Raw genomic sequence first — 27,557 nt, 5'->3', positions numbered from 1 at the left:
CCTCGATAATTGTCCCTCCCTTCTCTCTCCTCTCCAACTGAAGGTGAACCCTAGAAAATCTTCTTTCCACATATCTTTTGTACCTGTTCAGCCCTCTCTATCTCCATTGGACCTTCTCCAGTTTGGACAACTTACCATCATTTCCCTGGAATGATGGATCTTATATGCCACTCCAGTCTTGCCTCCTTCAATTCATTCTTCCCTCAGCTGCTGTGACTCTTTACCAGTTCTCCCACTTCCACTGTTAACCTAGTCCATGCCCCCTGTATCTCATGCCTGTGTTACTGCCACAACATCCTCCTAACCAGTCTCGCTCGCCTGTTTCTGTTTAAGACTGATCATATCATCCCGTTGCTTAAAACCTTGCAGTGGCATCTCATTTCAATTACAGTAAAATCTAGATTCCTTATCTTATGATCTGGCCTCTGTCTAGGCCTCTGACCTCATCTCCTTCAACTTTGCCCTGATTCAAAATCACTAGCCGTATAACTTTCTAAACCACAAATCACCAAACTCCTTGCCATCTCAGAGCATTTGCTTTGAATACTCTTTGCATAGTCTTTTAAGTGGCTTTTTCTTTCTCATCAATCTGGTCTCGATCCAAATGACCTTCTTAAGAGGCCTTGCACTAAATACCCAAATTCTCTCCCTTTTGCACTCTCCATCTCCATAACATATGTTAACTTCTTGATAGATTTTGGTTAATTCCTGAAATTATGTTGGATAATAATGTGGGATCTAAACTCAGACCTGTACCAGGTTACAAATGTTAACTCTTCTACTTACTAGCTGATAACCTGGGCAAGTTATTTAATCTCTATTTGTTTTTCTGTAAAGTGGGATAATAATACTTCTTAAAATAGTTGCAAAAGTTAAATGAGTTAAACATGAAGTTCCTAGAACAATGCCTAACTTATCATTATTATTCGTTGCAGATGTGGTAGAATCGATACTAAAATATATCTCTTGAAATGCAAGTCTGTTTAGTTTGTCCACTTCTGTAACTACAGCATCTAGAACACGGTCTGGTACTCAATAGTAGACCCTCAAAAAATGCATGAGCCACTGTTACCTGACTAGTGACCTGGTAAAGGATAGCTCTGCCTTTGGCTCTAGTTGAAAATTCCTAAATGCCAAATAATCTACCCTTGAACAGCCAATTTCAGTTACTGAGATCTGGATACATGGGAAGTCTCAAGTCCTAGAAAGAAGAATCAATATGAAGCAGATCACAGGGGAACTTGGCCTCCAACCATGAGGTTTATATTAGGGACAAACCCAACAGATCCAGGTAGGAATTGGGAGTATTAGCCAGGTTACCTGGATCCTGGCAAGGACTAGGGAGAAGGCTCCTGGAAGTGACCCACGGGTGTAGAGGGAGCCAACTCAAGTAGTTTCCTGTAGTAGAAGTGGGTCTGATGCCTTCCAGTGGTTGGGATTGACTCTAAAATGGGACTGAACCTGCCCTGCATGTGAGAAGCACTCGATCACATTAGCATATCCATCTTGAGCTCTGCTGGAGAAGTAAGAAGCAGGGAAAAGAATCAGAGGCAGATCAGAGGTAGCCTTCCTAAATGTTGTTTATATAAATTAAATGCTACAGATTTGGATAAAATTGACACCACCTCATTTTCAGATTATTGCTAAGATCGTTATGTTAAGATCTTGTACCATATATTGATTTTTACCGCATATTATTAGGAAATCTTATCTAGGTTGAATATATTTTTATAGACTATGAAGCAGAAGGGGCATTAAGGCCTCTTACTTTTCATTGCTTGTCTCAGATACATGTTCTTAAATCAGAGTTTAATGGGACATTCATACAAGGAAACAATCTACCATTCCATTTTATCCAATTGTATGTCTGTACACTGTTCACTGTGTTTGCAAACTTTACAAGTGTTATAAGATACTGTGTTTGGCTTTTGATAGGCTTTTTTTTTTTGGCTGTAGCATCTGTTCAGAGTGTCAGAGTACAAATTTAGAAACTTATTTATATAGCCAGCAGGTCATCTTTTCACCAGCTGATTTGTCATAAATTTCTCAAGTAAAGCTACATTTGTTGGAGGATCTTTCGACGTAAAATAATATAGAGGTATGTGTCTGATCCTTCTAAAAAATTTGAATTTAAACAAAATACAAAGCTGAAGTATGTGAGGACCCTAATGCCAATAGTTATATTATTTAAGGCTTGGCATGTTATGAAAACTTAGTGTATTCTCAAGTGAAATTATTCTCTATGCTTTATAATAACATATTTTCATGGACTGAGAAAATTATGCTATTAAATTTTAAGTTCTTTAAATTATAAATTGTTAAAAGATTTAACATTCTCCTGGTCCTGATTTTAGTTTACATAATTCATAGCTACTTTTATACACATTACTAATGAAAAATCTTGATTTATTAAATCAGATGTATGAATCACTGCATCTAATTTTAGAAAAGCTTTCTGTATTTTTAATGAACTACAAAAAATTGATATATTTGACAGTTGTTACTTGAATATTTCTGATTAATGAGGCTCTTAGATCTAAGGCTGTTTATGCAACTTTATTTGAAATTTATTATAAGTAGTATTCCATAGATTATTATAATTATATGGATTACTCCTAGTGATCTTTAAATTCACTTTTTTGAAATTAAAATTTTTCAAAGAAAAATAGATTAAAGTGTTGAGTTGAATAATCCTATCTGTCCCATTGAAAAGATTCTCTACTCCATTCTCCAATTTTCATCCAAACAGCCACTATTATCTTTCTATTACCTTCTTCCCCACCTTTCCCTCCTCTCAAATCTTTCCTCTTCCCTCTGGTATTCCTAGCCGTTAGGTCTAAATGAAGATCGTGCACTCCTCTTCATTCTCAGAAGTGAGTAGAGACTATGTACAGAGTATACAGAAAGAAAGGCTATTCCCTTAGCAGAATTGAACCTTTCTCCTTCTGACTCAGCCAGAAGCCCAGGTGCAGCTGGCAGGGCAAGAGAGAAAGGAAAATGTTCCAAACGCTTTTTAGGAATTGCAAAGTAGAACTAGAAAATTGGTTTGTAGACTTTTGTCTTTGTTTTGGGGAGCAGGGAGGCTGTTAGCACACTTTAAAGCTCCAGGAAAAATCAAACTCTAATAATATTATTACTAATAGGCATTTGCTTTCTGATTTTGCAACAGGAGTATATACATATATATACACACACATATATAAATGTGCTTAAAGTGAGGAACTAACATTGTTTATGGGAAAGCCTTCTAGATGTATGCCAAATTTTAAGCTTTTTCTCTTAAACTGTTGAAAATAAGGTATTTGGGGAAGAATATTAGTTCTTTCAGATCAATTAAAGTCAATTTAGTCAAAGTCACAGTCCTAGTGACTGAAAACTTCAGAAAAGTTAATTGACTATACACGTTTTGTAAATGACTTTCTGGTATGTATTTCCACACCCTTCCTTCAGTACTTAATATACCCCGTCCAAAGAATATCTTGTTCTCTGATAGGAATCCAGCCATAACCACATCATCAATTAATCTTTGCAAATATCTCAAAAGAAGTTTCATCGACTCATAAACTTCTCAGTAAAAAACACTCTTATTTTTCAGGATGTCAAACTTGGGACAATTTGACACTGATTTTTACCAATCTAATTATACCATTGATAATCAGGAGCAGAGTTGTAATGATTCTAATGCCTATGGAAATCTTTATGGATCTGGAAAGTAAGTACTTATATTGAGAAAATATGCTTTCATTTTAAGAAGTTGTAATATTACGGCAAAGGGTTCCTGGTAGGGCAGTTTCCCTGGGGGAAGTAAAAGCTCTCCCCAGCATATCTCATAAGGTGCCCATGAAGAACTGTCAGGAAAGGGCAGAGAAGTGAGTTCAGTTCTCCATGAACGCCCTTGATCACCTCAGGCCCATTTACAGGTGAGTGGCTTGTCTCCTCTTTTCAAAATATCACTTAACAGGGAGCCTGAATACAGGTACCGGACAAACAGAAAGCATCTTCCTTTTACCTGATATTTTCCAGGGCACTGCTCGAGAAACAGATTTTATTTAATTTAATAAACGTTTATTGAGTGCCTGCTTGTGTGTCAGGAACTAAGAAGGGTGCTACAAACCCAAAGAAGAACTCCATAATCTTTTACTTCACAAAACTTAAGAATTCATGTTAGATAGGTGGACAATTAAATATGCACTTATAATACAGGGTGAAAACTCCTAAATGGAATCAAGATAAACATAGTTCAGAATGCGTTAGTTATTTGATTTGACAATTCAACTTGAGTTGAACATAAATCTAAATTGGTCAACAATTTAATATTTACCCTTTACTGGTGCCCCAAAAAGGGTATTTAGAGTGAGAAGAATTTAGAGCGAGAAGTTCAACTTCTGGCTCTAGCATTTGTTCTTTGTGACATTGGAAAAGACTTAACTTCCCAGACTGTCTTAAACTGAGAAATAAGGATGTTAATAATCCCCACTTCATGGAATTATCATGAAGAACAATTGTGATAATGTGTAGTAAAGTGTATATTAAAGTAAAACCACTTTATAAATGCTATTTATTCACATAATTATAGTTTGCAAAAGCAATTGCCACTTTGTAGCCTAAAGTCGCTTAAAAGTGTATTCAGTTATAGAGTTGCTTCTTTGGATGTTCTTTTGTGGGTCCAGATAAGGACTGTGAGAAATGTTGGACCTTTCAACTTACATAAGAACTAACATTTATTGAGCTCTTATTATACATTAGGGACTGTTCTGAGCTTTATATCAATTAACTCACTGGATCCTTAGACAACCCAGAGATAAGTACTATTGTTATCCCCATTGTACATATGAGAAAGCAGGGACTCAGGGAAATTAAGGAACTTTTCCAAGGTTATACAGCTTGTAGGAAATGAGTTTAGGATTTTAGCCCAAGGTGTTTGATTAGGTCCGTAACTAGGCTGGGCATATAATTTATTGTAAAATCAAGATATTTTTGAGAGTTAAATGGGTGCTATGAATAATAAAGTTGATACAATAGGAGTAAACTGGACCATCTTAGGCAAAGATGTATGGTCACTATGCCGTTTCAACAAGTTCAGGCCAAATAACCACATATCAAATATTTCAAATTTATGAATTCTTGAAGTTTATTTTTCTAAACATAGATTAGTACCATGAAGGTTGGGATAGAAGGAGGAAAAGACAGAATCAATGCAACAGGCTGTGGGGAGTCTTCTGTTCCAACTGTGCTCAGGACAATTTGACGTTGTTTTCACTGGTGGATCATTCCTATAGACACAGGGAGATAGGCGCTGCTGTCACGGGCTGCTTGCTAGCCACTCCTGCTGAGCAACTGCTCTAAGGCAATAGGGAAAAAGGTATTGGCATATAATATTTTTAAAACTGTAAAATTTAAATATCTGGAATGTTATCTCATTCTTGTCGCTATTCTATGTTGTCCAGCATCAGTCAGGCTGCCATAAGAATTTCTTAAAGTGAAAAATAATCTATGCCTCTATCTATCTATCTATCTGAATATTATCACTAGGTAAATTAAAATGTTTTAAAAAATATTTATAAGAAAAATGGGGGAAAAGGATAAGACTGTATAGAATTGGCTCAATCATTGCAGAATCTAACAACATAAAAAGAACTTGATTTTATTACATTTATGATTTACACTTTGGAAGGTCAAGAAAAAACAGAAACGTTTGATGCAGAGGGAGTACTTTGAGCATTCAAGTATTATAGGATGGTAACTCAAAATATGTAATCCACAATGAGACCTATCTAAAAGGATTTTTTAGCTCTGTTCTCCTGTTGTATTGAAAAGAACCAGTTGCCTTGAAATTCTGTTTTTTTTCTTCCTTCTCTTCTCCAGGTAGGATAAGCACCTGTGTAGCATCTGCAATCTACATTTTCAGACAAAACTAAACTAAAAAGTTCAATAAGAGAGAGACAAGGCTTTCTCCTTCAGTAAGGGCTCATGGACACAGCCTTCTCCCTCACCCCACCTGCCCGGTTTTCTTTCCCCGTTTGATTGCACATATCAATTTTGCCCAGATGTCAAGATGACAAAGAGATGAAAATTAATATAACCAAATGAGGAAAACTCATGATTACATTGTATCAGGTTGATGGCCTAGCCTGCTTCAGATGCTTAGCATTTAAATCCAAGTCCTAATTTGGATGTGATAACATTTAAATTACAACCGACACTGCAAGTCTCAGGTATTAGAAAAGGGCATATTAGCTGTGGTAGTTTTATGAGGTACATAAAACGTGCGGTCAGGTCAGTGATTTACTAGTGTACATCAAACGAACTCTGGAGATTTGATCTTTTATTGTGACAGTGAATAGGTCAATTAAAATATACCTCAAATCAGAATAAGGTGCTAATCATCCTGGCAAAAGACATAGGAGTCCAAAGGATAGTCATAATCAATGAGTTTCTGTCTTTGTCTCTCTCCCCTCTCTTCTGTTCCGATATATGGGAGTTTGTTTTAAAAAACTGATTGGGCTCAATGACATACTGATCTGAAAGCTGGTTGACTGTGCTTATTAAGTCAATAAAGATATTTATATTTAAAAACAAGTTTTTTTATTTTAGAATGAACAAAGAGTTTTCTCATTTTAAAAAACATAACTATCCAGTCATTCAGATAGATATTATTTCCAATCACCTGTAGCCAGTTATCTAGGCTGTATTTTCCCCACTATATTTTTTCAGATTTTTGAAATGGGAAATCTATTCAAATTATTTAGAGAAAGAAATAGGTATTTTTTCAGAAAGATGACAACTGGAAAACTCCCTTTGAGTGTAGGGAGTACTTTTTACTAGGATTCTAACAGACTGATACTGAATCATCGTCTTTTTGGAATCTCCAGACTTGATCTTCCTCTAGTGTTTTAAGCATAGCTAGTGGCACTGTCAATGGCACATAGTCCTGCGCACTCACTGGCCAGCCAGGATCTGGGAATGTTACAAAAGCCAACTCCTCCAGCTACCATTCCCTAAACCACACTACCATCGAACTGATCCTGTGCAATATGTTCTTACCAAGGACACTTAGGATGCCTGATTTTACCAGCTCAACTGGAGACTTACATCCAGACTAAATCTTTTTAACTAACAGAGCATTTTTGTTGTAGATCTGTCATATTGTTGTCTTATGCTGTTTCAGGTGGTGGTGTTGCAAATTCTGAAACCCTTTGTAGTCTCGGGTTCCTGGAAGGGTGCAATGTCACTTGATTGTATGAAATACAAATGTACTTGAATGTGAGTCCAAATGTGGAGATAGACTTACAATGAATTGTACTTATTTGATGGTACATTTCTTACCATCTGAAATACCGTCTACCTCTCCATACGATGCTGAGTGTGAGCACATCACCTGTATTCCCCCAGGGTCAGACTGACAAAGGAAAGCAGCATCAGTTGACCATCATGATGGAAATCCAAACCTATAGTTTTGGAAAAACAAAGCCTCTGATAAACTACGTAGCTAGTGATTATGCAGTGGGGCACAGGAAACTGACTGTGTGCTACACACGTATCTGTAACCACAGAAATTATAGCTAAGTCTTCTAACAACGATCTTTTACATTTGCATTGGAGGGTGAATAAGTTCTGTTGACTCAGAGACAGGTCAAAAATTTTCCCCAGCTGGAGACTATGCCTTATCTTAATATCTTTACTTACGAAATCATGTGAGTGAAGATAAGCCTCTGGAGGCCAGTTGTACCTTTATAGTCCCAGGTGTGGGTGGTGAAAAGGGGAGTAATGATGAATTGGTGAGCACATAGAGGGTTTTTATAAGGATCAGGTGTGTGGCCATTGCTTTATGGCTCAGAGTCAGAACTCCTGGCATGGTTAGAGTGGAGATTCTCCTAGGAGGAAAACACAGGACTGGTGGGATGTTGTTGAAGACCGTTTGAGGGTTCCAGGGAAACCAAAATGGGAAAAGCTAAAGATGATCAGCACAGAAGGGATACAAACCTTGGCCTCCTATTAATGTTGTTTTCTTTGAGGAAGTGACTGAGAGACAACTATTACAAATACAGAAGATGCTGTTCCAGGGAGTGTGGAAGGTGTCTGTAATGCTTTAGTGTAAGTCTCAGGAAGAAAAGAGCATACAAATATTTAGCTAATGCTTACTGATCACTTTTTGGTGCCCAAGACTATTCTAAGTGCTTTACGTATTTTACCTAATTTAATTCACAACAACCTTATGAGTTCTATTATTATCCTCATTTTACGGATGAGAAAACTGAGGCACAGAGTGTGATATAAGTTGCCTAAGATTATGAAACTGGGATTTGAACCCAGGCAGTCTTACTCCAGAGGCTGTGTTTGTAACCACTCTATTCGGTTCAGGATAAATCCTACCGTTGGACTATCATTAAAAACAGAAATGTAACTCCACAGAGTCAGGAAGCAAAAGAAAGGAAATATGACCAAGAAGGTTGCCAGTTGTTCTAAAGAGGCTTTTGGAGTCACCTCACAGTTGTTCGAAGTGATTTTTACAGGAAGAGGAGTTGCCTGCTAACAAAGCTAATGTTTAAATCCTACCAGCCAGAATCCCGTGTTTCTTTTGGTCTAATTCCGTTGACTTTTGTTTCATCTGGAATAATATGCTGAGTTAGAAATCGTCAAAATTTCAGTATTTACTTTCTCATAGAGCTAATTAAGATGCAGTATAATCAAGGAGAAAAGGAATATTTTGTTGGTATACTCTGCAAAACTCCCATTGCTGTGTGGGGCATAGATTTGATATAACCTTACCATCTTAAGTATTGGGTATACTAATCTGACTCATGCAATTGTCTTAATAGATTAATAATTCAGGTGTACAGGCTTAACAAAGCAAATAGCAAAGTGTCCAATGTCATTCCCCCTGAACTGTTTTATGAAAAGATACTGTAGGCTTGAAAGATGTCACTAAAAATATGAGAACTTCATTGGCATAGCCATTCAGAGTTGGCATTATCTAATAAAAAAGGATAACATCAGAAGACATGGGACTAAGTTTAGATTCAAGATATATAGTTTAAATTATGGTTGTTTATACCAATTTTCAGAAAAGGTCTAAAACATGAGAATTGGGTTTTTTACAAAGTTTGCTTGGTGGGACTTTGGACTAATAATGTGATCATTTTGGTATTGCTTAGGTTTTGCTCATTGAGATGTAGTGTTAAATGTTAGTCAACATGTACAAAGTCAAAGAGATAAGATAAAAAGAGAGAATTTTAATTTAGACAGTGATTGATAGAAAGTGACCAAGGTAATTTTTATAGATAAAGCATTTTGAGGTTTCCTTTATGGACAAATTTTGAAATTTTACTTTCTTAAATAAGTAGTGGGGGAATTCTGATATTAAGCCTTCATTATGACAAGAACAGCAAAGGCCAAGCTCCTGATGAAGACATTTTGTTGAACGAAGGAGCAGAGAGGGATGGAGGAAAGAGAAAGGGGCAGGATTTGGCTGGTAATGGAATTTTTTTTCTGTAAAAATGTGTTTTTCTCTTTGGGGGTTGGGTCGAAGTAGCTATCCATGTTAAATTCCCTCATTCACAGAGATTGCTTTGCAGAGAGTAATTGTGAAAGTTACACTTCCTCAAGCCTGGTTAGTAGCACCAGGGCGTAGATTATGGGGAGGCCAGGGCAGTATGTCAATGAAATAGTCACATTTAGACGCTGGCCCATTGAGTCATCTCTATTTACCCATTTTATTCTTCTAGAAGTGCTTACGCTAAAAAAATACATATCTAGGAGTACTTTTATCAACAAACAAACCATTCAGATTCTTATGTATAAGCCGTTCTTATTTTTATTTATTTATAATTCATTTCTACCTGTACTTTTGGTAGTGGGCCTACCTTGCTGAAGAAAAAAAAAAAGATTAGGAAGATGCCACATAGCTAAATGAACAATGACAGTAATCAGCATATGCTGTGGGGGATTCAAGAAGTATTACACCAGGTCCCTGCCCTTAATGAGCTTATGGCTGAGTTAGACAATGATTAAATGTATTTATTTCTTCCTATCTCAGTAGCTTTATTTTCCAGAAGAGCTTATTTTATTATCTGTCAGAGTTACTCATATAAGGGAGGTTGAATATGTCATTATTAGACTTCATATTAAGATTGATGTTGGAAGGAAAGTAGGAAAAGCCATTGTGTAAATATTTTAACACGAGGAGATCCCATGGAGCTACAAAGTTCAGAATCCTGGACTGTATTTTTAGTTTAGCCTAAGGGGCTTTGATGAAAGAAACTTATATGTGTTAATAAGAACAACTTCTTATGTCTCTTGTGCTTCCTTTAGGTAAAAACAACTTAAAATGACCAAATAACCTTATATACCCTCCCTTTTTTCCTCCTTCCTTTCTCTAGCACTAGCAAGAAATTATTTACCAAGATTGTTGTTTTCCAACTTTCTCACACAAATGGTGAAATAAAAACAAACACAAATATGGTCAAGGAAGAATTGAAACATCATGTTTTGACAAAACTAAATTGCCATAAGAAACGATGAAATCCAGCCATTTGTGACAACGTGGATGGACATTGAGGGTATAATGCAAAGTGAAATAAGTCAGAGGGAGAAGGTCAAATACCGTATGATTTCCTTCATTAAGTAGTAGATAATAACAACAATAAACAAACACATAGGGACAGAGATTGGATTGGTGGTTACCAGAGGGGAAGGGGGGAGGGAGGAGGGTGAAAGGGATAATTCGGCACATATGTGTGGTGATGGGTTGTAATTAGTATTTTGGTGGTGAACATGATGTAATCTATGCAGGAATAGAAGTACAATGATGTACACCTGAAATTTTTACAATGTTATAAACCAATGTTACTGCAATAAACAAAAAATAAAAAAAACAAAAAACAAAAAAAAACTAAATTGCACCTTTCAAAAGAAGAACACTAAAACCAGCCAGAGAATACTTTTAACTAGGTACTCAAAGATAAGTCAGTTGGCAATAATTGTCTGGGAACGGCCAGAGCCAGAAAGTCTATTTCCTTATGGACAACAGTCAGTTTATGTATTTATTTTTTTCCTATGAATTGACTATACTATTGAAATTGTGATTTTATTGCTGCTTTCACAGATTTTTAGAGAATGCCCTGTTTGGTCATTGCCCCTGAAAATCAATGAGAAAGCAGCATTGTGTAGGGAGCAGAGAGCAGCTCAGACAACTGCAGTTCAGACCCAACACCCGAAATGATCTTGTGTGATAACCGGCAAGTCATTCAGTCTCCATAAGCCTCTAGTTCTTTTTCTGTAAAATGGAATTAAAACTACAGTTTTTACCTTACAGAGTTTTAATTGCATGAGGGAAAGTGTCCAGCACATGGTACATAATCAATACATGTTAGTTGGAATGGATCATTTTCCTAGATCCTTCTCATAACCAGTTACTTCATTGTGTTTTGTTTTGTGAGGAAGATCAGCCCTGAGCTAACATCCAATGCCAATCCTCTTCTTTTCGCTGAGGAAGATTGGCCCTGGGCTAACATCCATGCCCATCTTCCTCTACTTTATATGGACACCGCCACAGCATGGCCTGACAAGCGGTGCGTCTGTGCACGCTTGGGATCCGAACCTGTGAACCCCGGGCCGCAGAAGCGGAGTGCGCGCACTTAACCGCTGCACCACCATGCTGGCCCCTACTTCATTGTTTTTTAAATTAAAGTTAAACTTTAAGCAAATTGTTTCTTACATGGGTAAATACTCATAAAAACTAGGAGAATTGATACAAGGAAAATTGTAGTTTCCTTCCTTAATTTGTCATGATATCCTTTTCTAGGAGGTCTACATATCAGTATTTTCCTTTCTCTAGACCACAAGCCAGTGAGCAACCTCAGCCTGCGTTTGTCCCACCGGAGATGCTCCTGTCATCAGGATACGAGGGACAATTTTTTCAGCCAGCGTTCAACGTGGATTCTTATTCACAATCTCCTTACATTGACAGTTTTGATGAAGAGCCTCCTTTGCTAGAAGATAAGTTAAGGCGGTGCTATTAACATGTGTACAGCCCGAAGAATAATGGCAATAATCAGCACTTAATGTGCACTGTCAGCGTGCTGTGTACAGTGTTTTATGTGTGATCGTTCCGTGTGTAAACAAGAGTCTGTGAAACCAAGACACTTAAACCATTGGAAGTTTGTCTCATGTTTGTGTGGGGAAAATCGGAAGTAGATATGTGCTATTCCTGCGTTATTGCTGCAGTTATTAAATGTTTGTTTACTGTTTCTTAAATGTGGACTCCCTGGCCGTGTCTAGACAACACTGAAGACATCTTTGGCAAACTCGTTATATCAAAGTAACCACCCTTCCCACCCCAGTCAATGCAGATACTTCATAACAGTGTATTTTATTTTCTGCTATGTTTGCCTGGGAGCAAAGGGGGTAGTTTCTCAGTATTGTTTTTTTGTTGTCATGGAGACACGCGAATTTTTTTTTTTTTTTTTTTTTCCTGTCTTGGCTCATATGATTCCCCTCATCTCAGCTAGGTATGGCTAAGTGGGAAGGAATATGATTCCAGTAAATAGCACTGCTGGTGGCGAGGAAACCTGGGGACAGAGCTAACATCTGTTGCCAATCCTCCTCTTTTTGCTTGAGGAAGATTGTCTCTGAGCTAACATTTGCACCAATCTTCCTCTACTTTATATGTGGGATGCCATTGCAGCATGGCTTGATGAGCGATGCGTAGGTCCACACCTGGGACCTGAACCCACGAGCCCTGGGCTGCTGAAGCGGAGTGCCCTGGCCGGTGCTTAATCACTAGGCTTCCAGGCTGACCCCTGATTTTTTTTTAATCCAGCCATCTGCTGGATTTGCTCTTAAAGAATGTCAACATGATGCTAGAAGCACAGGTGCAAGAAAACTAAAACTCAAGTAGATTTAAATTTGAGAGCCAAGGAGAAATATTCACAGGTTAACTGCTCTAACTCCTTTATATGTGGTCAAGGGAAAAGGGATAGATTAAAATTCCCAATATTTTACATCACAAGACAATTTTTTCCTCATATGAACACAGCCACCCATTAAAACATTCTTCTTTCTTTGCCTTCAAAATTAAAAAAGGTGAAAGATTTAAACCATTTAGAAAAGCACAGAAATTTATATAATAGATTTGTTGGCTCTTTAGAAGCCAGTTAAGTTTTTGGATCAGTTATGTTTAATTAATTCATTCTATTTTGCCTCTACAATTAATAGTCAACACCTGAAAGTTATAAACGATTCTCCTTAAGCATTTTCCTTGACTTCACCATCTCTACTTTAAAAAAACTATCAGATTGTCTAATTATGAAAATAATCTATATTCAATATAGAAATTTGGAATAATAAACATATGAATAAAAATACAAAAATCACCTAAAATTTTGTCTCTGAGACATGACTACCAATAATGATTTGATGTATTTTCTTCTAGCCTTTATTCTATTTTTCTATGAATATGGATATATATACTTAAAAATAAAATACTATATTTTTTGCATATATATGTATTTATGAATACCTAAAAATGTAAGTTTGATCATACTATGGATATAAAGTTTTATATTTTTTAAAGTTACTTTATGTCATAAGCATTTCTATACATGCATTTTTTTAGTTATGAAATATTATTTGAAAAGATGATATACAATGGCTTCATAATATTTTATCATATAAAAGTATCATAATTTAAACTCACCTTATAGATGGTTCTTTATAATAAGTAATGCTTTGGCGAACATCATAGTAAACAACTTTGACCTGTACAGCGTCTGTCCTTAGGACGCATCCGTGACAGTGGGATTACTGGGTCAAAACGTACTTACACTGTCAAACTGATCTAGAAGAAGGATGATCCACTACACCTTCATAGTAGAATATGAGATGTCTTCTTAATTTGATAGGCAAAAAGTAATACTTTGTATTTCTCGGTCACTAGGAAAGTTAGACATTTTTCCATATATTTATTGACTGTTTTTACTTCTTCCCATTTTTCATGTTTTTTGTCAGATTTCCCATTGGAATCTTAAGATTTTTCCTTTCCTTGTTTATTTATAGAGATAATTATATGGTAAAGATATTTCTGTCTGAAATACGTTATCTTAAACATTTTTTTTCTTAGATTGTGTTTGCCATTTAATTTGTTTATGGGACATTAAGGCATATAGAAATTTTAATATTTATGTTTTCAACTCCACAATATTTTTCTTGATAACTTTTCTTTCCAATTGCTCTTTTGTTTAGAATATATTTCTCCAGCTCTAAATACTGCTCGTATCCTTTTGTAGATTCTTAAATTTTTAAATTATCTTTTGTTTTGCACTTAAATTTTTGATTCATTGAAAATTGCTTTAGGTTAGTATGTGAAGTAGGATTTAAGTTTATTTTTTCTTTAATGATTAACCAATTTTTCCTGCAACATTTATTGAAAATATCTTTATCTTTTCTACTTGTCTGAAATGCCTCTAAACTCTAATATATCCTCCCCTAATGTCTCCTTAAATTCGAATAGGAAATATACTAGCTTTCCCCTCCCACTTTATACAGCTCAGAGAAAATTCCTAGATTGTTTTTTTTTCTTTTTGTGATTATCCCCACCAAATGTAAAGTATATTAGAAGAGATAGCACCTAATATGATTCTGCATTTTGAATCTATGAAATTTCTAGACTCTGATCCAATATGTTTTTCAGGCTGGGTGACTTTGTGAAAGCCTCAAGCCTCATCTGTCTAAAAGATATGCAAAAGCAGTAGGCAGGATTTCTGGGATAAGATGATAAATGGCATTTGCTAGTTTTTATTGAATGTATGCCAAAACAGCCTATAAAATTACAAACCTATAATAATTAACATTCCTTTCACAGAACCATGTTATTTGAAAATGTGCTTGTTTATTCCTTAAATACTTTGTTGTCTAAAAGACTTGTCTGGTGTTAAGTAAAAGTGATAATTTTTGCTGTTTGATAGTGTACAATCAATATGTTTTTGCTATTTGATAGTGTACAATCAATATGTTAACAAATGCGTCTTGAAGACTAATAGTCAATTCAAGTCTGTCAGACCAGAAAAATTACTGTGATATTTGGTATTTGTCTTTGTAGCGTAGCTTGATGTTTATATTTGAAAGGCCAATGCCGCAATTTGCGTAGAAAACAAAGATATTCATTCACTTTTATAGCATATATATCGTATACTTTATTACCACTAGATGACAGCAAAACAATAAATTTTGCATTCAAATTTCAAGCAGTTTCAACTTCTTTTATCTTGTATAATAAGGTGTTAAATTAGGGTATCTATAATTAATAAATAGCTATAATCTCATTTACGTACCTTGTAATAAATTTGAAAACAAAATAGTATGGAGATGTATTTGGTAGAAGATGCATAAAATCTTTTTTCTTATGAAGATATTTAGTAGGTCTTATGTTCATTCACTGTTTCATGACTCAATGTTGAAATGTGCAGAAGTTGATTATGCCATCAAATAAATGGTTGAAATCAGTAATAATGTCTCATAAAGCATTTTTCATCTGAGTTTCATTAGGGATACTTATGCTTTGTGAGGAAAAACGTATTTTGAATTAAAGGCCACTTTATTGTGGTAAATACTGAAAACATAGTGTTAGCATAAATGTCTAAATTGAAAATAAGATTTGAAAACAACATAAGCCTCAGGTGAAATTAAACTACAGCATTTCTCAATTTTTAAAATCTCCTGCTATTTTAAAAATTGCATTAGACATTCTAAGCTCATTTTAAGCTTGATGAACTGCTCATGTTCTCCAAAGTTTACATTCATTAAGAAATACATAAATACACTGTGAAAATAGAAAGGATGCAACATGGAAGTTGAAATGTAAATGATTTGCTATTAATTTAACCAGTCAAATTTTCTTTTTTTCAAGCTTGGAGTAGTAATTGTCACCCTGAATGTGAAACGAGTGAAAGAATGCACTTCCTATTCTAGTTCAGACTGATGTCTGCCTGACCTGAAAATGTCAAGGTCCTTGTTAAAGCAAGGTCCCTCTATGTTATTGCCATCATTAAAAGTCCTTCTTGTATTCTGTGTATAGAATGTCAGCTTTGCAAAATGTTTAGGTGGTATGTGCCACTGTAAAAGAAGTTGAACTATACCCTGTATCTGACCAGAGAAGCTTACTAAATCCTGAGAAGAGAAGTTGAATGCCACATACCAATGATTTAGGGAGACAATCCTTCACATGGGAGAATTGGGCTCAATTAAAAAAAATACAATCGATTACGAGATTAGCTGCACATTGTCTCTACCACAGCTATATGATTACAAGCATGAGTTTCTTTTTTTTTTATACCCTTTTACCAACCTCTTCCTATTTTCCCCAATGCCAGCCCCTGGCAACCACTTTTGTACTCTGTTTCTTTGAATTTGACTTTTTGTTTTTTAAAATTTTAGATTCCACATAGATGTGATACCATACAGTATTTGTCTTTCTCTGTCTGGCTTATTTCACTTAGCATAATGCCCTCAAGGTCTATCCATGTTGTTGCAAATGGCAAGATTTCCTTCTTTCTCATGGCTGAATAATATTCCATCGTATCTATATATTGCATCTTCTTTACCCATTCATCCATTGAGGGATATTTAGCTTTTCTTCCATATATTGGCTATTGTGAAAAATGCTGCAATGCACATGGGAGCGCAGGTATCTCTTTGATATCCTGTTTTCATTTCCTTTGGATATATATCTAGAAGTGGCATTGCTGGATCATATGGTAGTTCTATTTTTTTTAATTTTTGAGAAACCTCCATACTGTTTTCCATAGTGGCTGCCCCATTTAACAGTCCCACAAACAGTGCACAAGGGTTCCTTTTTCTCCACATTGCCAACACCTGTTATTTCTTCTCTTTTTGATGATAGCCATTCTAGCAGGTGTGCGGTTTTGTGGTTTTGATTTGCATTTCCCTGATGATTAATGATGCTGAGCACCTTTTTGTGTACCTGTTGGCCACTCGTATGTCTTCTTTGGAAAAATGTCTTCTCAGTTCCTCTGCCCACTTCTTAATTGGATTGTTTGGGTTTTTTAGAAAGCATGGTTTCTTGAGTCAAATTCTCCAGTGTTGAAACCTCACTTTTCTATTACTAGCTCTGTGACTTTGGACAAGTTACTTAGTCTCTCAAAACTTCAACCATCTAATGCACAAAATAGGAATAAAATAACAGTACTAGCTTCATCACGTGTCTGTAAGACCAATGCATGTATATCTTGTAGGCCTCCAAACGTTCAACTCTTTTTAGTTGAAATGTGTGTACTTTACAGTTCAGCTCCAGTTTTTCCTAGCCTCCACCTCACTCTTATTCAAATTTAAAATGATAGGAGCATAACCACCTTGATTATTGGTTCCTGAATAGTGAAGTCATGTTCTGCTCCGTTTTTGAGTGTTCTTTCTTTTCTACTCAAGATGCATCTTAAAGTTTATCTTTATAGGAGTAGTGAGAAAAGAAGTTGATGTGGTGTCAATATTTATTTCTATATTCAGTTGATGTCAAACGGCCAGGGGTTTTTGTTTTGTTTTGTGTTTTTTTGGTGGGGAAGACTAGCCCTGCGCTAACATCCATTGCCAATCCTCCTCTTTTTGCTGAGGAAGATTGGCCCTGGGCTAACATCTGTGCCCATCTTCCCCTATTTTATGTGGGGCACCTGGCACAGCATGGCTCGGTGAGCAGTGTGTATGTCCGTGCCCAGGATCTGAACCTGCGAACCCCAGATCGCCCAAGTGGAGCGTGCGAACTTAACCACTATGCCACCTGGCTGGCCCTGTTTTGCTTTTTTTAAACAAAATAATGTAAGAGGAGGAGAATCTAGCACAGGGGTCTTTGAGGTGGCAGTCAGAATTCTTTGGAAAACAAGGCATTGGAGAAAAAATTTTGAAATTTCTATATGAGTTTGGACTCATGGGCACTGAGCCCCACTGGTTTTGGATACTTTCTTCTACCACCACCACTCATAACGGGAAAGATTAACTTGTCTCAAGAATTTAATCTTTGAATACACAGACTCAACTGCGTAGAGCATTGACCTTATTAAAATATGAGCGTACGTCATGATTACCTTTACTTGCTGAAAGAGTCACCCCCTTTTCTTCTCTGTGGAGTTTCAGGCAGTTAGCGTAGAATTGCTTTTCTTATCAGGCAGGGTGGAAGTAAAATTCCAGACCTGGGCGAAATGCCTTTAGCTTAGATAATACAGGGAACTGAAAAATTATGCCATATTTGATATGACAAGATTTCAAAAGTGTTAGCAACAGAAAATGTGAGAAAAGGCAATATCTAAATGGGCAATAGGATGGGACTTTTGGTCTGTTAACTATCATTTTATTTTATTTTTTACCGTAGAATGTCCATTTCCCAATTTCCAACTAGATTTCAAGCTTGAATTATTCCTGTAAATTATTTCTGTTAGCTCATTATTTTGAAATAAAAAATCTTTTTTTGTTTTTTTTTTAAGGTTGCTATTTATTACATAGAACTTTAGATTATGAAGGTATAACAATCAGATTAAAAGTGCTAAATAAATTAATCAGGTATGTTAACTTTAATTAAGGATATTACTTACGTTTATTTTTCATACTTATATTCTCTCTCTTTTTTTTCTTTTTGCAGAACTTGGAATTAATTTTGATCACATATGGCAAAAAACCTTGACAGTGTTAAACCCACTGAAGCCAGCAGATGGCAGCATTATGAATGAAACGGACCTCACTGGGCCCGTCCTGTTTTGTGTCGCCCTAGGAGCCACGTTGCTTCTGGTAATGGACCGCAGCAAACACCAGATTTTAATGTCCTTTCGACTATCATTTTTGAAGAGGTCTTTGTAAATACAGAAGAAAGAATGTCACTTTATAAAGTGAAAATTGTTTGCTTAATTCATAACTACATTTTTTTTGTGGGAAACATATATTTAACCTCACCATAGTGACAAAAAGAAACTACCATCACGTATTACAGCAGCAAAAAATATAAATTTAAATAGAATTTCAAAAATCAAATCACCAAGTCAAATTTTCAACAAAGCAGGAGATATTTATATCATTCTTGTTATTAAGAAAAGACTGTCAATCTGAAAAAGTTGAAGGAACATGTGGATTTGAGAAATATAAGGGCTAAATTTTATTTCTTGCTTTCTGTGAGATTTCTATTGTGACAGTGGACAAATCTCTTCTCTTTGCTCATCATTTTCTTTGCTGGGATGTATCTCTAGAGTATTTCAGATATTCGGTGAGGTATGGTGTGGGTCTCCTTGTTTCTAGTTAGGCTCCTACGAATAAATTAGCTTGCAATGATAACCAATGATTTGTTTATTAAGCCTATAAATTTCCCCTATTATTTCAGTTTTCTGCTTTTTATGAAGGCAATTTTTCCCCTGGCTTCACCATTTGTCTTGTGTATGGGCCTCTTTCATTCTTTAAATCTGAGAGTAATGATATTGAGTCATCAAAAAAGTAAAGAAAAACATATATCCACCTAAAGTAAGTTCAGAAGACATTTATCTCAGAGTTTAGAAAAATGTTTCATTAAAAAAAAAAAAGGAAGAAAAAGAAGAAATGAGAGAAGGTCTATGATTTTATACCAAGGAGGTAATGACAACACATTAAAAACAGAGGGTGAAAAAGATGGTCAAACCAGTCTGAAAAGTATAGTGTCATTAAGGTGGGAAGAGATAAAGTTGGCAGAAGAAATAATACAGGAAATTGAAAATCCTAGGAAAAGCTCTTAAAATAACTATTCAGTCCACTTCCCCCTTTTACAGCTATCCACTTCCCATTGGGAAATTGTTTCTTCCCCAATGTAGCTACAGTTTTCAAAAGTAACTGTAAAATGTATTTGCAACTAAATACATTTTTCACCCTTTATTTATTAGTTACTTCATACCAATCAAAATACTGATAGCAATCTAGTTTCTGCATAGTAATGTGGTCAATAATCACATCATATTTATTCAATACAATAGTATTTAGTGATAGAATCTTATTTCTTCATTTGAACTACAGCAAATGCAAATACTCTGTAAATTAAACACGTATCAACTAGAGTTTTAATTTAGTCTCTAACCTCCCTTCTGTCTTTGTCACAGTAATTTGATAATCTTAGATTAAGCTGCTAAATGAGACCATGTCTATTAATCAAATAGTCGGAAACAATCAATTTAATATATTAACTCATCATTCTTTTTCAAGTAATTTGTAATATAATGGCTGTTTGCTTTTCTGTAGGAAATATTACTGTTACCATCCGTCAAAGGAAAGCATTAATCCCATTAAGATATTTTGGGGGTGTATAATGTTGGTTGGGGTTATTTAAATATCCTCTCTTTTAAGTACAAATCAATATAGGCAAAGAACTCAACTGGAAAAGAGAAAATTGGATCTACCCCTAAGTTTGCCTCTAGCTGTGATCTTGAACCTTTTGCTTCCTATTTCTAGGCCTTCATTTCTTCATTTTCAAGACAGAAAGGGTTTATTTACATGATTCTTAAGGTTCTTTTCAGTTCTGAAATTTTGGGGAATGTGGGAAAGTGTATATTTTCTGAAACTTTTTAGGCAAAAATTATCACCTCGTGGGGCCAGTCTGGTAGTGTAGTGGCTAAGTTCACGTGCTCCACTTCAGTGGCCCGGGGTTCACCGGTTCAGATCCTGGACACAGACCTACACACCACTCATCAAGCCATGCTGTGGTGGCATCCCGCAAAATAGAGGAAGATTGGCACAGATGTTAGCTCAGGGATGATCTTCATCATGCAAAAAGAGGGAGATTGGCAACAGATGTTAGCTCAGGGCCAATCTTCCTCACCAAAATAATATCACTTCAATTTTACCATTAGATGTGGTTACTTTAGAATTGATTCTGATAAATATAGAACAATAAAGATAAGAAAAAAAGCACAACTGGATATTAATAAAGTCAGATTTAACTCAGAATCCATTTGAAGCTGTTAATCCTGTGCTGGATATCTATAATTAAAATATAAAGGATGATTTTATGGGCTGGTATATGCATTGTACTGGAGGAAGCAAAACTAAATCCAGAAACAATATCCAAATCTGCTCATATGTCCAGAGGTGTAAGATTCATGGTCACATACTCATCATTTTTATGATTCATGTTACATAAGGCACAGTACCTTTTAGTGGTCTTTCTTCATGTTGAAGGAGGCAAACCAAGAAGAATAGCTTCAAACACTTAACACAGAGGTTTACTTATTCCATCTCTCAAAATTATTTTCACCCCTCAAACAACGAAGACTAGTGGTTTAAAGCAATGGTTCTATTTAATTTTTCTGGTAGGGCTAAGAGTGTGATCTGGAAAAGTAACATGCATGGCCAATATGAAGGATAATCACAAGAGTAATACATACTTCAGATCAAGATGTAGTACTTAGCAGAGTACAGGGAGGGTCCTGAAAAATTCTGAGTTTAAAAAGAAATGGAGGGCCCGCCGCGTGGCTTAGCAGTTAGGTGCACGCGCTCTGCTGCTGGCGGCCCGGGTTCAGATCCCGGGCGCGCACCGAGGCACAGCTTCTCCGACCATGCTGAGGCCACGTCCCACGTACAGCAACTAGAAGGATGTGCAGTTATGACATACAACTATCTACTGGGGCTTTGGGGAAAGGAAAAAAAAAAAAGGAGGAGAATTGGCAATAGATGTTAGCTCAGAGCTGGTCTTCCTCAGCGCAAAAAAAAAATGAAATGGAACACCATGACTAATCATCAGGAGGTGCAAATCAAAATACAATGAGATATCACCTCACACCTGCCAGAATGGTTATTATAAAAAAGCCAAGAAATAGGAAGTGTTGACAAGGATACAGAGAAAAGGGAACCCTGGTACACTGTTGTAAATGTAAATTGGTGCAGCCACAAGGGAAAACAGTATGGAGGTTCCTCAAAAAATTAAAAATAGAACTACCATACAATCTAGCAATTCCACTTCTGGATATCTATCTGAAGAAAATGAAAACATTAATTTGAAGATATATATGCACCCCTATGTTCACTGCAGCATTATTTACAATAGCCAAGATATGAAAGCAACCTAAGTGTCCACTGATAGATGAATGAATAAAGATCTGGTATATGTATACAAAGGAATATTACTCAGCTATGAAAAAGAATGAAATCTTGCCATTTGTGACAACATGGAGGGACCTAGATGGTATTATGCTAAGTAAAATAAGTCAGAGAAAGAAAGACAAATACCATATGATTTCACTTATATGTGGAGTCTAAAAAACAAACAAACAAAACAAAACAGAAACAGACTGGTAGATACAAGAAACAAACTGGTGGTTAATAGATGGGGGAGGTGTTGGGGATCAGATGAAACAGGTGAAGGGCATTAAGAGGTACAGACTTCCAGTTATAAAATTAATGTCATGGAGATGTAATGTACAGCATGGGGACTATAGTCCAAAATATTGTAATAACTTTTTATGGTGACAGATGATAACTATATTTATCATGGTGATCATTTTGTAATGTATATGAATATCAAGTCACTAACATGTACAGTTGAAACTAGCAGGATATTGTATGTCAATTATACTTCAATTGAAAAAAAAAGAAATGGAGCATTTATTTTTCCATTTCATTTACAAACCTTTGTTAGAAGGTGAAACAAATTAAAAAATGGCACCGTCCCCTGCCAAATGGAATTACAAAAGTGAATAAACTGACAAGAGAAAGAGAAGAAGAGAAGGGTCAGTAATTGATATGGGAAGGGACAATTTTACTACCATGTTAGTTTCATCCATCCTCTATTTACCCCACCCCATTCACAAAACTGCTCGGGCTCAGGAAGGTCCAGTTATGTGTCCTTTGGGTGTAGGAAGCCACCTTTCACGATTACAACTATCCCTATCTCACAATTATACCATTCAATGAAAATATTAAGTAGATTGTTTCTCTAATACATGAAAGTTATTTGAAATTGTCATTTTTTAAGTGGAGCAAACACACCCAATAGAACAGTGCATAACTGATGTGTTTCTTTTAACATGTCCATTAGCATTATTAGCATTATTGACAAAATAGCCATGAGAAGACAAAAGATACTCAATGAGCACTTATTATGGCTGATGCAGGAGAGAATTCTGCCAGCACAGCCCAGGGACATTTTGTGAAAGGACTTAGCAGTGATCAACCTCCCCAAATGCAGAGGAAGAAGAATTATATATAGCTGGACAATTTTCAACATCAAAATGGTCATAACATTCTCCGTTACCCTTAATTAATTGCAAAATAAATATCTTTTTATTCTGTAAGACATAAGGACTTCATGGATAACAGCCAGAGAAGAAAAAATGACAGCTAAAAAGCTCTCTCTCTCTGAGTCAATTTATCAGATCTTTTAGTGTTTTTGTGCAATTCCCATGAAAACCAGAGTAGCTTATTCAAGCTTTAACTAGAATTTCTAATCAGCTTAATGTAAATATAAAAACTAAATGCATTCCTTCTGGAGCTTTGGCACCCTCAGGTAGCAAACACTAAAATATCTCCTGTTGAATCAATAGTAGATTGTGACTTTCTCTGGATGAGTTTAATGGGGCTACTTGAGCTCCTGGTCCCTAGTGCTCTGTGGGCAATGGCTATTTTTTGAGTTAGTGGTCTATCCTGAACACTACGACTTCCTTTAATAGTTCTTCTTTGATGATTCATTACCAAGTGGTTTATATAAATCACCTTTTTATAAGGTGTGTTCAATTAAACTGGTAATAGGCTTTAGGAGATAATAAAAAAATTCTGTGGCCAAAAAGTTTGAAATATGCTGGGTTAAATAAGGTTAAATAAGTCCCATTATTTTAGGACTTGTTAGAGCTCCCGTAGATGTTAACAATCTAAATTTTAGAGCCAGGCTACCTGGGTTCAAAGCTGAGCTCTGCCACTTAGCATGATTTTACTTTGGGAAAGTTATTTAACCTTCCTGCACCTCAGTTTCCTCATATGTAAAACTGGTATAATAATGGTACCTATCTCATAAGGTTGTTGTGTGGATTAAATAAGTTAATATATGTAAAATGCTTAGAATAGGACCTAACATAGTAAATCCTATAGATGTTTGCTAATGTTACTAATATGCCTTATAAATCTCCAAGAGTAAATTGGAATTTTTTTCGTTAATTCATTTAATTATTCAACAAAGATGGGGAGAAAATATATTCTTACTTATGCCTTGTACCGCTAACAGGCAATCCATGATAAAAACAAGTTGTACCTAGAAATAGTTCATCTTTTCTGTAGCATGCTTGTGACATCCCAAGTGTAGGCAGAGGTATTTTTTTTTTCAGGACCTGAATTCATTTGATAGCCAGTGTTTTTTCCAGAACTCCCAGTCTCCTGATGATTGTACTACAAAGATATGGAACAGCGTTGAGCTTATTGATTTGAAAATACTCGGCTCTGTTGACAGTCTGATTTCCTCTTAAGGTTTGTGGTGTGTTCAAACTGTTTTCTTCCCATTGTTTCAGGCAGGAAAAGTTCAGTTTGGTTACGTGTACGGCATAAGTGCCATTGGCTGCCTCGGGATTCATGCCTTACTAAACCTGATGAGCTCTTCAGGGGTGTCCTGTGGCTGCGTGGCCAGTGTATTGGGTTACTGCCTGCTCCCCATGGTCATCCTATCCAGCTGTGCTATCTTCTTTTCTCTGCAGTAAGTGTCTATGTACGCTAATTGACCCCACATGCGCAGTCATCGCTGAAGCTTGTAACATCAGTGCAAAGGTTAACCTCTGTCTGATCATTTTGGTAGTGGAATTGGGGAAACTATGACTATTAAAAGCTACACACACATTCAGGAAAGTAGGTCAGTTTTGGCTCAGGTGCTGTTCCCATTTCAATGGTTTAAAAAATAAATTAAACCAAGTTATCTTTAAAACTGTCACTTTGTAAATTGTCACATTCTTCAATGTGAACTATTGTCGTGGCTAATATAACAACTGCCGAAAATTCACTTGTTTGATTTTGGAAGAGTAAGTACCTGGTGAACACTGACAAATTGCTTCAGCTCCCAGGCATTCTGCCTTCTAGGCGGGCAGCAACTGTTTTTTCTCAGTTGGGCTCCTCGTAGCACAGAATTCCCAGGAACCCAGATGAGGATATTAATGCTAGAGAATTTTATAGCATATATGCTCAGTCAATAATATTTTTCCTTCCTGAGCCATTAGTATTGGCAATTCAAAACTATTAATAAGCATCCAGTAGATCTGTTTCTCTAGGGCACTTTCCCGGGGCATATGCATATCACTACCACTTTGGTTGAGGAGAGCAAGTAATTACATAGTCCTTTGTCACCTGCTATGCTCTAAACCCAATTAGAAATAAACATTTGCCATCAGTGCTCATTCTTCCACATCCAAAGGAGACACAATTCGTATTTTTTTCTTGGATGATCCACATTTTATTAACCCTACATTGGATAGAATTTTATATAAAGAATTTACAAATGCCAAAGATAGACATTTTAGAAAAGCCTTTACTATTTTTATTTAGATATAATCTCATATAAATTTTTTTCACAACGTTATTGAGAATGACTTGGAAATAATTTTTGGTTTAATATGGTCTTATTTTTAACATTCTTGAGAAAAATTTAGAGCAAACTCTTTATCAGTGAGTACTCACATTTAAAGAAGAGGAATACAATAGAAAATGGATACCTTGAATATATAAATACAGTGTGAGTTATAGGTATATTTATTAAGTCTTATCCACGGAAAAATTCCACTTTTTGTATGTCATGATCTTTAGCAAGCTGTTCTGTTTACTACATTGTTTGGTACAAACATTAGATAAGTTAATACAGAGTTCAGTTCAACAACTTATATTTTGTCAGATGCTTTCCCCAAAGAATACTATAATGATTCACTATTTAAAAATTCCAAGTTTTAAATGTTATTTCCAGTAAAGTCGACATTTGGAGTATCTAGAGGAAGAAAATAAAAGCTAAAACTTTTGGATTTTGAGAATTATCAGAAGTCTGGACCTTTTTTCATTCTGAAATTATAAAGGATGATTTAGAAATCTTTTAAACATATTAAAGGGAAATAAACTCGCTGACCCCTAAGACCATTACACTGAAATTGCCCTTTTGGGCATATTACTAAATCATTCAAATTAATCATATATAATTTTACATTTTTGTTCACAAAAACTTGTAAATTAAATCACTCTAGAAATTATTCTCAATAGATATTAATTAAACCAATGAATATAATATTTATTGGAGTGCTTTTTAATTATTTTTGGTTCACTTATAATCCAAGGCATTATAAGCTATATTATACAGTTTTTCACTTGTTTTGCTTTGGTTCAGTTATTAAAAGTAGGTATTCCTGTCATTCTCACAAATAATAAACACAATTCTCAACTTCAGATTCAACCAGGATCAAGTTTGATGGTGAAAAGAACAGTGTGCGTGGAGTTAGGAGATTTTGACCTACTGCCCATTTTACTATGCAAATTTGTCAAGTCACTTCATTGCTTTAAAGCTGGGGACTAGATATATCCTGAGATCTCTCCTGGCTCTGATGTCTTATTTTCCTAAATAATGCATTAGGTTTTGCACATAAGGAAAGAAATTCACTCTTGACCACCCACACCTCGTTTTTGATTCCCAAGGTGGAAGACTTAACTACCTTATTTGCCCATTTCTTCTTAAAGAATCAATTGCCTCTACAGTTACTTTTTGAAGATATCAATTTGAACAAATCCATTTCAGTATTCTAAAATGTCCACATATATACATATAAAAGGGATCTTCAGTGATAGGGTGGGAGGCCACACATGTCTGTGCTTTCCTGTTCCATGTCTTCCCTACTCCAGCTCTCAGGCTTTGCTATCTCAGACGAAAACCTGGGAAGTGGACCTGGGAGCAGTGGGGACTAGGCACCCTACTGGAATGCAAGCCCAGTTATCTCTCTGTTCAGACTGTGAGTAAATTTAGGAAGCAAGCGGCAAGAGAGTGGGTGGGAAGGAATTCCATAGCTATAAAAAAAATCTCTAAACATAGTCTAAATAAAAGAATTTCAGATGTTGGGATTTGGATGTTGACATATAAAAGTGAGTGCAGGCAACTTCTTCTGTCTCTATTAACTGGAGTTCTATTAACGTATAAAATGTTTAGCCTCTGATCGTGAATTTGACACAAAAATTTTCTAACTGGCTGAGGCCTCTGAGTTCATGTGGTTCCTCACCCTCATTTTACAAATGGAGAAAGTAGTTATAAATACTGTACTGAGGACATTTCAGAGGCAGCTCTGATTCAATAATCTCTTTTTCTCCTCATGTAATGTAATCGTCTCTTTTGTCTTCGCAATAGGGACGCCTTTGGAATCGTGTCTGCACTGGTCATCATTGGCTGGTGTAGTCTCTCAGCTTCTAAAATCTTCATTTCGGCCTTGGACATGGAAGGACAACAGCTTCTCATTGCCTACCCTTGTGCCTTATTTTATGGACTTTTTGCCCTCCTAACAGTTTTCTGAAGAGTGTTTGAGATGTCGTTACAAGATTCTATTTTATTGCTGGTC

At 35.9% G+C, this 27,557-nt stretch overlaps 1 protein-coding gene across 2 annotated transcripts; it reads left to right on the top strand.

The window, feature by feature from the left end:
• Positions 1-286: 286 nt before the first annotated feature.
• Positions 287-27,512, top strand: YIPF7 (Yip1 domain family member 7). 2 transcript variants are annotated; one of them, XM_087434686.1, is made up of 6 exons: positions 2,992-3,044; positions 3,596-3,712; positions 11,837-11,995; positions 18,639-18,786; positions 24,501-24,682; positions 27,350-27,512. In XM_087434686.1, the coding sequence occupies exons 1-6, from the start codon at positions 2,998-3,000 to the stop codon at positions 27,510-27,512; spliced, it is 816 nt and encodes a 271-aa protein (XP_087290812.1). In that variant the 5' UTR covers positions 2,992-2,997. The 2 variants fall into 2 exon arrangements, with proteins under 2 accessions (XP_087290813.1, XP_087290812.1); XM_087434687.1 differs by lacking the exons at positions 2,992-3,044; positions 11,837-11,995 and adding an exon at positions 287-320 and having other exon boundaries at positions 18,641-18,786.
• Positions 27,513-27,557: the final 45 nt, after the last annotated feature.

The sequence above is a fragment of the Ceratotherium simum genome, chromosome 8, assembly GCF_057802395.1.
Source record: "Ceratotherium simum simum isolate JZ-2026a chromosome 8, ASM5780239v1, whole genome shotgun sequence".
Lineage (NCBI taxonomy): Eukaryota > Metazoa > Chordata > Mammalia > Perissodactyla > Rhinocerotidae > Ceratotherium > Ceratotherium simum.
The sequence above is the reverse complement of the archived record's forward strand: the minus strand, read 5'-3'. Positions and strand labels throughout refer to the sequence as shown.

What these genes read in the sequence shown, in the direction of transcription:
- YIPF7 (XM_087434686.1), top strand. Translation starts at nt 2,998, where the DNA reads ATGTTCCAAACGCTTTTTAGGAATTGCAAAGTAGAACTAGAAAATTG. An exon ending in GAAGAGCCTCCTTTGCTAGA is followed by an intron (nt 11,996 to 18,638) that starts AGATAAGTTAAG and finishes TTTTCTTTTTGC; the next exon opens with AGAACTTGGAATTAATTTTG. An exon ending in GCTATCTTCTTTTCTCTGCA is followed by an intron (nt 24,683 to 27,349) that starts GTAAGTGTCTAT and finishes TCTTCGCAATAG; the next exon opens with GGACGCCTTTGGAATCGTGT.